At 40.7% G+C, this 11,711-nt stretch overlaps 1 protein-coding gene across 1 annotated transcript in view; it reads left to right on the forward strand.

The window, feature by feature from the left end:
• baz2ba (bromodomain adjacent to zinc finger domain, 2Ba) overlaps positions 1-11,711 on the forward strand; it is a gene marked incomplete in the record, with an annotated part of 61,149 nt that overhangs the window by 20,030 nt on the left and 29,408 nt on the right. The window contains 1 exon segment of the mRNA XM_035652266.1: positions 10,506-10,571. Coding sequence (XP_035508159.1) covers positions 10,559-10,571 — 13 coding nt within the window.

Here is an 11,711-nt window from a genome sequence, read left to right on the forward strand (position 1 = left end):
TGTGTGTGTGCGTGTGTGTGGCATAAAAACACACCTCCATGCACTTTTCTGGCACAATCAAAGTACAAAAATCTACTTAAACAAATATTTTAACAAGCATGGATCAGTGGAGCTCAAAGTTAAACTGATTAATAGTGACCTGTTTTATTATTCCTGATGCATGCTGAATTGGCATCATGCTTTAATTTATTACCTAAACATTTGGAAACAAGTGAAAGGGGCTTTGCTCTAGTTACATGCTTGCCAGCTGTAGGCATTTTGGCAAGTTACATAACAATTGTAACACATTTCTTCTACCGTCATAAAAACAGAGAACACTAATCTTTCAGCAAGAGATTTTATTAGCACAATTACAGGCTTATGGGGGTGAAATATGTTGTATTTAGGATGTCCTGATGCTCTAGTGGTCCAAGATACAGACAAAGTATTCACAACGTCTCTGGTTTAATTCTGAATTGTTGCATGTCACCCGCTCCAAAAACGTTCTAAGTTGTTAGATTTGTAGTTTTGTAAATCCCACTTTTATCCTGTGATTATAGACCACTTTCATTATTTGGGGCAGCAAACATCATTACAAGTCTTCATATCACTGAAGTCAGTAAACTTCTCAGTGCTTAGCAAGAAAATGATGAGTCTACTTGATAAATCCTTTGGATACAAAGTAAAACCAAAGGCATACAAGCTGCTAGTTGCCTCTTATTATCCTATATGGCATTGGGATACGTTTATAAATGGGCTAGTTAATCATGAACTGATAAAGTTATTCTTTACAGCTGGTACTAGTTTAAATGGCTTTAGATTACTGTTTATGTTATCACCATAACCTTTACCCAATCACATCTCTCATGGGACATGTGATATTGTTATGCTGTGCACATTTTTCTTTTTTATCATTGTAGTTAATGTCTCTATTGCTGTGTTTTTCCCCACACACACAATATAAAACACTATTCAGTGTTTTATATTGTGTGTTCAAATATGAAGATTTATCCTGAAGAAACTGAAATCTAAGATAAGATATTCAAATGTTCACTTTATACTTAGCCATATAATGTAGATTTACTCAACACTTTCTCCACACTGCAATACCATTTCTGCCAATAGAACCTTTAATGGGCCATGAAAGTTTCCCAGTCAGAAACATAAAAGTGGCACATTCTTCCATATCCAATAAGCCTTATCTCACTGTTAGTTGAAATCCAAGCTTTCAGCTTTATCTTCAGGTCCTACCTTCACTGACTCACACAAACAACAGTTAAACTAATCAAGCCATTGGTCAGGCCCTAAAGCTACTTTGGTCAATTTGGAAATGTGCTGCTCGATATAGACTTAATGAAAACCTTACAGTCACTTACCCAACAAATCAACATGTAGATGCTTGCCAGGACTGCTGTGGAGTCAGCAAGGGACAAGTCAGCTTAATATATGCAATTGTTTTGTCGAGGAAAAAGAAACAAGGAGTGCCATCACACATCGCATGAGCTCCGACTCGGGGAGTACCGTAGACATGTATTGGCAAGTTTTAAAAAATGGTGAGATTGTTGAAGATTTGCTCTTGACACAGTCTTCCTCCCCTACTTTTTGTCTGGAGCGGTGGAGTGGGAGTGAATGCCAGGCTATATTTGTCTGGAATTATCTGCTCAGTTCATCAGTAAGGGTTGAACAGATTTACTAACTGTCACAGTTAGTTTACAGAGACTAAGCTGAGATATTTCATACCTACGCAAATACTACTATTTTCTCTGTCTTCTGTGCTTTGGCTGCATTTTGTCATTCTTGTGTAATATGGATGTAAATTAGTGCCTGATATTGCGGCTTATGTGTTTATGTTTGCTTGTGTATGTGTGAATGTGTCCGTGTGTGTGCGTGGGCATGCGCATGCATGCGAATGTGTGGTTTTGGTAACAGTACAAAGATGTCCCAAGGGTTTTTTCCCCCTTTTCTCATTACAAATGCTAATGTCACATTAATGAAATCGGCTTAGTTTAAGGTTTATAGCGTAGCCTACACTGAGAGATTTGGCCTCGACACTTCCCACATATTTCAAGTTGAATCACATTTTTTTCCTGTGGGCATACTATTCTGAGTTACTCTAAAATGTACTGGCCCTGAGTGAAACTTTGGGAGAAGAGTTTAGAGCATGGTTGCCAAGCTTTGTCATCGTTGTAAATTGTCGAGCCACAGGCTGTCGGCTGCCCAGCTTCCGAAGAGGACTGTTAGCTTAGCTACAGCAGTAATGGCTTCAATGAGGGGCTGGCTAATCTAAACATCGTGTTAATGTGCTAGCAGCGGTTTGTAGAGTCACTAGCTGTTAATCATTGCTCAACAGAGAGCTTGTCAGGCACAACAACATGCCAGAGAGTTAATCATGGTTATAGATCCCTGTTTGTTTTTATGCAGTGGACATATTTAACAGCTGGGTTTCTAATCATTAGGCCTTTCCAGTAAGCACGTACAGTAATATAAGCATCTATGATACCATGGGTCAAATTAAAGATGTGAGAAAATAGCTGCTTTCAAATTTACACGTCTAAATGCCTTTTTTAGCCGCCTCAAATGTAGGGGCATTTGCTGATTCATAATGTGAAAAAATCTTTCAGGGAAACCTGCAATTTACAGATGAACCCCAATGATTTGTATTTTTCCCTGATTTCGCTGACATTTATACCCTTTATCCATCAGTCTTAGTAATTTCTCTCACTTGATGGGTAGCATTTTCTAACCTTTCACTGGTGTTTTACTTCTTGCCTCAGTTTTCCATTTTTTTTTCAAATACTAAAGGCATTTAAAGCTTAAACAGTGAGGAAGAGATTGTTCTTTGTAATTAAAAGCCAATTTTGTAAAATTGATTAGATTATGCTAATCAAGGGAGATAATATCTTAAAAGCAGTGTGAGGAAGGGAGATAGAGGGAGTGTGAAGAGTGGAAAGGAGTGACAGTCCAGCCGCCATTACAAGCTGCTGATTTCTGCAGAGTGCTTCATAAAATGTCAGAGCGCTTCTCCCTGAGCAAGACACTGAAAAATGGCAGCGCTGTGATGTGCTGGCACCTCACCTGCTGCACTGTGTGTGTGTGTGTGCGTGCGTGCTAGAGAGTGAGTGCGCGTGTGTGTGCGTCTGTGTGTTTGTGTGTGTAGGAGAGAGCAAGAGAGCAAGAGGAAGAGAGAGTACCAGTGTGTGTGTGTGCATTTGTCCAAGTGTGTGCATGCCCGTGTGTACATGTATGTGTGTTTTTACATCTGTGTGTGTGTGTGTGTGTGTGTGTGTGTGTGTCCATGCTGGCCTCCCTCCCATGTTGCAGTGAAGCAGAACAGAGTGGCTGACTGCCCGCTGCTTTGCCTCCCTCTCTGTCAATACAACACTATTCTCTTCCAGCCAGTCATTTTCACATGTTTAACATTAAGTAAAGCATCCGTTTGAACAGAGAAATACAAGTGATTGACATATTGAGTTTAATGCTGGTGGATTTTCTCTCATCAGAGCTTACATAGCCAGATTGTTGTTTTGAAACTGCTCAATAGCGTGTAAAAACCTTCATTTGATTTCAGTATTCAAACACACATAACACATTGTGTACCACTGCAAACATGTAACATGCATTCTGTTTACTATGCCATTTAAGCGCATGTTGTCCTTGCCTTTTAGCATTTGTCTGTTTGTGTTGAACAGAGAGCCAATGTCCTTTAATGAAGTCATTATGTTGCAGGTGTCATTAATGTTTATTTCAACAAAAGCATGAAAGAATAGAAAGGGTAAAAAAAAAAGAGAAGCAGAGTGAGAGAGACTGGGCGGGAGAAAGGTGTTAAGGTGGGGGGTTGCAGAAGAGATAATAAACACAGCATCAAGCCAGCTGTGAGCAGCCTTTTCATTTAGCAATGTTAACAGCTAAATGAGATAACTGTATAGCAAGTTGAAGGAACGAGAGAACTCCAAAACCCGTCATAGTCAATCATAATTCTGCATTTTGTATGTGTTTAGTACCACTTGAAAGAGCAAATAGCAGACTTCACCTAAACTACGACAGTATTATATTCCAGGCTTTGCTGCTGTGACCTCTGGGAAAGAAGAGGAAAAGTAAGATCACGTGTTAGAAGGTTTTACAATAATTTATTGGTAATTAATCAAGGGCTTTTTGAAATGTGGCTGCAAATAACAATAATTTTCCATTAATTTGCCAGTTATTTTCCTAATTAATCGATTAATCATTTGGTGTATAAAATGTAAGAAAAGAAGCTTATAAGCTCATCTTAAAATTACTTGTTTTGTCTAACCCAAAACCCAAATATGTTCAATTTACTTTCACATAAAAAAGCGGCAAACGCAGACTGCTAGAACTAGGTAATGTTTGTCATTATTACTTGAAAGTTAAAAGATTGATTATCACAGTAGATGCAGAATCATTTCATTTTTCCATTTACTTAGCAGCTCTTGTAATATCAGATGCTGTTGTTCTTGGTCATTTGTGTCAAACATATTTAGATATTAATATGTCTATGAATAATGGCTGACTGAACCTGACGAAGCGGCAAGCTAAACGTGTTGTTCGTTGTTGTTGTCTCTTAAATAAATCACAGTAAAGTCACTCTGGTGTGCGGTGGTTAATGCTGATTTCATACTTAGATATAAATATACGTATATATACCATGGTTCATCTCAAGAGAGTTTAGTTTCACTGTACTGTGTAACGTGGCCATAATGGTGAATTAAATTGAATTATTACTAACTATGTTACATTGCAGAGGTTAAATCTGTACACATTGGACTGTTTGACCAGTGAAGAAGGAATATGGCTACACACTATCTATCTACTATACGCTGTGTGTGACTGAGGGGAGCAGTAAAACTGTAACACATGTGCAACAGCATCAGTATCAATCCAGGCTCTTGTTACTGGTAGTCATGAATAAGCTATTTCTGCCATGATTTAGTCACATTTGCACAGTGTTATCAGTTATCTCTGGCAAGTAAAGTTTCAGTTGAACAGAACTGCCTCTATATGGTTTCTTCCCATGGAAATTGACAGAATGGGCTACAGCGAGTGCTCAAGCAAAGCTTGCCGCTCTCTGGCTATTCCATTGTTCTGTCACTGTCAGTTTGTTTTGCCATTTGACATGCATGTCATTTGCATTATGCATATCTTGAGTACTGACCCCCTCCCCCTTCCTTGATATTCCCTGATAACTGATGCTATTTCCTGTTATTCAGTTTTGTATTTTTGTATTTCCGGCATTTATCTAAATATGTGCTGTTCGCAGAATGAGGGATATCTTATACAGATCACACTCAGCAATGATAATCCATGGTTTATATCAGACATTTTGTGTAATTTTATATAACTTTGAAACCTGATGATGAGCTCATAATCACACATTATAAACAACATAATTTAAATTATCTATTTATATAACAAAGTACTATTTATGGTCATTTTTTGCTCTTAAATTGTAGTCATTTTAGGAATTTTACATTAAAATACATGTTATCTAGTTGTGCCAAGATTCAAAATTAAAAGAGCAACAGAGCATACAGCAATGTTGGTTATAGTAACTTCATCCGAGAAAAACTACACAGTGCAAAACTGATATACAGATGTCTATTGATATGTAAGAAAAAAGACTGGTTATGTCCAAAACAAAATGTTTGCAGCTGAAACACACTTTAAAGAATCAGTTTCCTGTATTTCGCCTGTTATGCATCAGCCTTACTTTAAATCTTTTTTTCTAGACTCAAAACATGTAAGTACTAGATATCACAGTTTCTTAATTATAGTATTATAGCAGTGACAGTATTGCAGTGCTACTAACTGGCCAATGTCCCTGGAAGTAATGAGTGTTTTTAGTTGATTTGGGACTGTAGAAGTTTGCAAACATTTGCAAATGTTATTAAATACTAAAGAATTTTAGCTACTGTATTGGGATGTCGGATGTATCTTGTGAAGCAAGTTGTGCACCTAGTATCTGAGCTCAATGTTTAAGGCCTTGGGGTACAGTTTTACACTTTGCATTGAGGTATACAGTGACGCTCTGTTGTGAAAACTGGTGTAGAGTAAATTTAAAATACTTAAATAATCTTAAAAGGCATTGGTTTACCACTCGCCTGGCCTCCAGTGCATGTGGTGAATGTGTGTGTGTGTGTCTATGTGTCTGTGCATGAATGTATGTGTATATTCTCTAGAGCATCAAGATGGTGTTATTCTGTGGCTCCAAACTGCTCCGAAGTCATTATGGACTCTTGTAGACACATGCAGGCAGTGGCGAGCAGATCTGGTTCAGTCTGCAGAAAAACCGTAATGAGTAGTGAGACTGGCAGATGAGTGTGAGTGGCTAGCAGAGGGAGAAGGGCAGATTCATCAGGGATGATTGCCTGATGCACACTTCTGGTTTTTTGATGTGAAGACCCTGCTAGGTTACCATGGGGAGAATAATTAGCTTTGGCTGGATGCAGATGCGAATGAGCATAAGAGATGGGAATTTTCTTATTGAGCTTACTTTATGATACTTAGAACAGTGCATATGGGTGTGCTTGTGTGCACACATTTCTCAAACACACAGACACACACTCACTACCGGCTCATTCTCTTCTATTTATGGCCAGGAAATGGGAGTAGTGCTATGTCTGGTTGAGCTGAGTAACACTATTCTGTCACACATAGGTTTGACATCAAACACAAGTGACAAGCCTATCCTATTCCTCTCCACCGAGTCATCACCATGTCCCAAAATCACATTATTGTCACTGGGAACCCAGCAGAGACGGATGGTGAGTAGGGGTGTTGATTCCAGCCTTTGGCATCTACAGTATGCTTGAAAAGGCAAATAAAGCCATTTGGCAGGAGCTGATTTCTTGTCATTTCCAAAATATACAGAATGCGTGTGGCATGCCATTTGGTTTTATATTTTATCTAAAGCCTCTTACAGCGACATGGATACGCATGTGTTTTTTAAGACATGGCCCAGTGAATACTGAAGCTAGAAACTCCTCAGTGTTAACGCCACGCTCTACCATTTGCGACACACAGGACCATATCATTACCTTTTTGCCCTGGCAGGCAGTAAGCAGCTCTAGCGTGGTAAGCTCCAGTGTTACATGGAGACAGGCAGGCAGGCAGTGGTGTGGCTGTAATAAGACCTGTGGCCAGCACCACTGCCAAGGCTAGCTGAGGCGGGGTGAGAGATGGTGCCCATCCCCTACATGCCCTGCTCTGCCATCTGTCACTGGGCAGGAGCAGAGCCGAGGGAGGGGTCTGAGTCACTCTAGTTGTTGTCACCTAGGCAGGCCACACTGGGGCATGCTGTCTCTTTGTACTCCTTTCAGGCCTTGGCTCAGTCCATTGTCAGTTTTCAAAGCAGTTATGCAGTTCTTCAAATACCCCCGCTTCAGTGATTGAATAAAAAAAACGTATTTCATGAATTTAAAATTGACTTCATTAAGATCTTTTTTTAAGTGTCATGAACAGCTACAGTGATACAACATAAGCAGCACAGGCCATTACACCACCACCAAAATAGAACTGGAATGATTAATTAAGAGATGAATAAAGTCATTTTCAATTACAAATACCAAACATTCCCTAGTTCCAGCTCCTCGGTTGTGAGGTTTTGCTGTTTTTCTTAGTCATGTGCGTTAATAAACTGAAGATCTATCCTTCTGGGTTTTGGACAAAAGTAGCTGCAGTGAAAATTGCACCTTGGGGTTTAACAAATTGTGATGGACATTTATCACTATTTTATTGACCAAATGATCTATCAACAGCCCTAGAATAAACCATATTATTTCTGTTGTGACCTTTCAGTTTCTGCAACCAGCGGTGTTGCATGATATCACACAGTACATGCTGTCTCTTTAAATGTTCTCTGAGTTGATGTTTGACTCTGGACAAAGGTTGTCACTTAATTTTTGCCAAGACGCCTGGTTATGTCATTTCCTGGCTGTCGGTGTGCGTGCAGGGAGGGGAAAAGGGGTCAAGCAAGCTTGTGCGTGCCCTCTGCTATAAGTAAGATCATCTTGCTCAGTTAGTGTTCATTGACGACAAGCATGCAAAGTACAAACATCCATATGCACATCTCGTGCCTACAAAAACACACACCCACACAAACGTATATAAATACAAAGAGAGATGGGAAGTTCAAATAGTGTGTCTGAGCAACAGCTATACAAGGTGAGAAATAAAAGATGTTCTTGCTGATTCACAGTCAATGATCTCACTTTCACTAACAGAAGTGTAACAGAAAGTACCTTTCTGTCTGTCTGCAAGTGTGTGTGTGTGTGCATGTGTGTGCAGTGCCTTTTGGTAATGAGTGATTCATGAGAATTGACACCTGGTAACCAGCAGAGGTGCTTGTGGACACTAGAGTATTATCAATTCTCAGAAAGAACTTCTTTATTTACTGGAAATGGTTCTGTAAAAACAAATCAGTGTGTTTGTTTTGAGCTATACAGAAAAAAAGCAAATTGTAAAAAGAGGCAGTGACTCCCATACGCTGATTAACCAAGAAGTGCTAATGGTGGATTACTCATTCTGATCCCGTTCTTTACCAGCAACCTTCATCATGACACACTTGCTATGTTGACATTTCTCTTGTTTGCTGCTCGGAGCAGGACACGGCTAAATAGAGGTCTGCGTTTGACACAGTTGCAGATCACAATAAAAGGCAGGGAGTAAGAGATCCAGAGGAGAGAGTGAATGTTGGGGAAGCAGCGATGATACAGTCTTTGTCGGCTGTGGTAAGAAGGAAAAAAGAAAGAGAGCTGGGAGCCACCGTGTGTCTTTGAATGGGGTCAGGGCATCATGGGGAATAATGCATTTCCCCTCTCTTGCGCCAGGCGCTCCTTCCATTACGGCTGGAGAAGAGACATTGTGTCCACACTCTGATTACCACTGATCCATGCTGATGACTCTGTTGGCGGATTATCTCAGTTAGTATCAGCCATCTGTTACTGTGTGTACGTGTGTGTGTTTTTTGTGTGCGTGTGTTGAAGGGGCAAGGAGAAGGGGGCAGGAGTGAGACACACAGGGGGTTGAATAGTTTGAGGCTGTGACACAAACACACACACACACACACTTCTATAGGCACATGTATTGGCAGTCTTTTGTAAAACCGCTGCACGCGTAACCAAGTGCCATTACATACATACACGCAACACAGACATACAACACCACAAAACAAATGCATGATGTAAGGCCACATACTAAGCAGCACAGGCCATTACTCCACCCCCAAATGCACTCACTCTGTCTCTCTTTTATACGGTTCTGCTCTCCTTTCAGATGCTACTGACATGTGAAGGCTCCTATATGAAGGCCACATGCAATCATAAAACCGCAGAGCTGTTTATAGCTACGCTATCTCCTGAAGGGCTGTTGCATCCAGCCACTATTAGCTGCATGCGTTGACAGCTGGGTGCTGTGGTGTGTTTTGTGGACGTGACTCTGAATCCGGCGCTGGAACACATCTTATAAATCATAGTTCAGCCATTAGCATAAATTCTCCCTCTCCTTGCATCTGCGAGACCTGCTGTTTCTGGTTGCAACTCTCTGTGTTGATTGGTTGGTGTTGTTCGAGTCAAATTGATTTAGCCGTTCACGGAGATTATAACGCTTGCCTTATACTGCCACTGTGGTGTGCTGTTAATTACCTATAAAATCAAGCTAATTCTGATGCTAAATCCATTTTAATTTCTCATAATTAAGTCAGGATTGGATCCTTAAATACCTTGGCGCTCCATTATTGTTGCAATCATTGTTGTGGCTGTGCATTTGGTGGTACATTGCTGAGCTCAATCTTATTATTGTTATTAGATTTAATTGCACTAAGTGATCAGTTTGTAGTTGTCGGTGGAAGATGGACTTGCCTCGCAGTCGTTTTTCCCCCGCTGTCCTTTCTCTCTCCATCTCTCATCCCAGAAAGAGGCCCTTTGAGAGATTGTAAGAGATGAGAGGAGATGAGGGGGAGGGTAGCTCTGCTTTACACCTCTGCAAAGGAGGGATTGCTTTTTTGTTGTTTGTTAGGGGGGAAATCAATTCTGTTCACATCATCACGTTTTGACAAGGCGAGACATTAAGTGCAGATATTGAGAAACGACAGGAATGGTTTACAGCCTGTCCTTCATCTTCTCCACTTTTTCCCTTCTTCTGTGTTTTTTTTTCCACAACAAAATCAGAGTGTATTGTCTTGCTTATCCCTTTTCCTCCCTCAATCTTTCTATCTCTGTTTCGCTCCTTCTTTCTCTGTTTTTTCCTTCCCTGTGAAAAGGTAGGGAATGATCCGCTTCACTTACCAGCTGACACCACATAAGCTTGCTCGTCCTCTGAGACATGAGCCTTTTGTTTTCATGTGCATTATGATAATTATGAAGGGCCACAGCTCCTCTCCATTTTCATCACACTTCTAATGATACTTACATTTTCTGTCAGGAGCAACCACCAAAAAATCGCTCCTCTTTTAATCTTGTGAAAGAATCCTTTTTTCATTTTTTTTTTTTTTCACCCTAACTTGACATTTAAAGGGTGACAGCCGGAGTGAAGGAGCACAGAGTGTGACAGCCATTCATGCAACAAAATGTGGCAGAGAGGTAACAGTTTTTTGTTAAGATTACAATAACACTTCATCTTCATTCAGCCTGAAATCTATCATTGTAACTATAATATGTAACTTTCATTTCGGGGTTGATAATTTGGCTCTTTAACCCACACCCTGTCACCTTGCATGAGAGGCCGCCCGAAGGACCTTTGACCTTGCTCATAATTGCACAACCACCATCTTTTCACTGCAGCAATGGCAGTCATGGCTGCCCAAGTCCGATGGCACACCAGCCTCCTCCCCGTGGACTGCAGCAGGTTTTCTTGTCATCCTTGCCTCTCGCTCTCCCTCTCTCCCTCTCCCACTCTCCCTCTCCCTTGTCAGTGTTGCTCCTGGCGAAAGGCTGATACTTGATATTCAGAGGATAGCAGCTTTTGTCTCAGAGATTTAATCAGTGGCTCTGCTCCCACTGCAGAGGAGAGAGGGAGGGAGGGGTGGCAGGAGAGAGGGAAGGAAAGAGAGATGGAGGCAGAGACTGTTTATGTGTAATGACACAATAACAAAGCCTGCCTGTAAAACACAATCTGCAAACTGTGCTTTTGAAGGGGATTTTCAGTCCTGGATTAGTGTCAGGCAGAGGGATGTGGAAAAGGAGAAGAGAGAAAAAGAGTCAGGTTGATGTGATAGACAGGGGAGGTGATTTTGTGTGTGTCTGTCTGCAGTGGGGGTTGAATTGTGTGAAGTGTGCATTCACACGTGTGTGTGTTGTGCAAATTCATGTGTTTTCAACTGTTTTGTATTTATTTAGCTGCAGAAGTTAGCAGCTGTGTGGGCACAACCACATTGTTTTCTCAGTTGTAAGCAAAAAGGGATTAAACTTGAATAATGTAAGTAAAATATTTGGCTGCAGAATGGCCAAATGTTTCTTGTGAGGGTTTATGTTGTTGGTTGGTCGATAATGGCTGGCATGATGACTCTGTGAGACTGATAATGGAAAGCTACCGTGTTGGTTAATGCACCCATCATCTAAAAGCCTCTCCATTTAGTTCTAGTTCCAACTGAAAGGACTCAGGGAGCAATGTTGTCTTTAAAGGCCTCAAAGAGCTCTTAAATTTAAATGACAGTCTTTTTGATCAAGGGGGTGTAAAGAGATCCTGGTTGTCAAACACAGGTGTACGTGTGTGTGTGTGTG

Source organism: Morone saxatilis, unplaced genomic scaffold, assembly GCF_004916995.1.
Source record: "Morone saxatilis isolate NCDOM2014 unplaced genomic scaffold, NCSU_SB_2.0 Contig11, whole genome shotgun sequence".
NCBI lineage: Eukaryota > Metazoa > Chordata > Actinopteri > Moronidae > Morone > Morone saxatilis.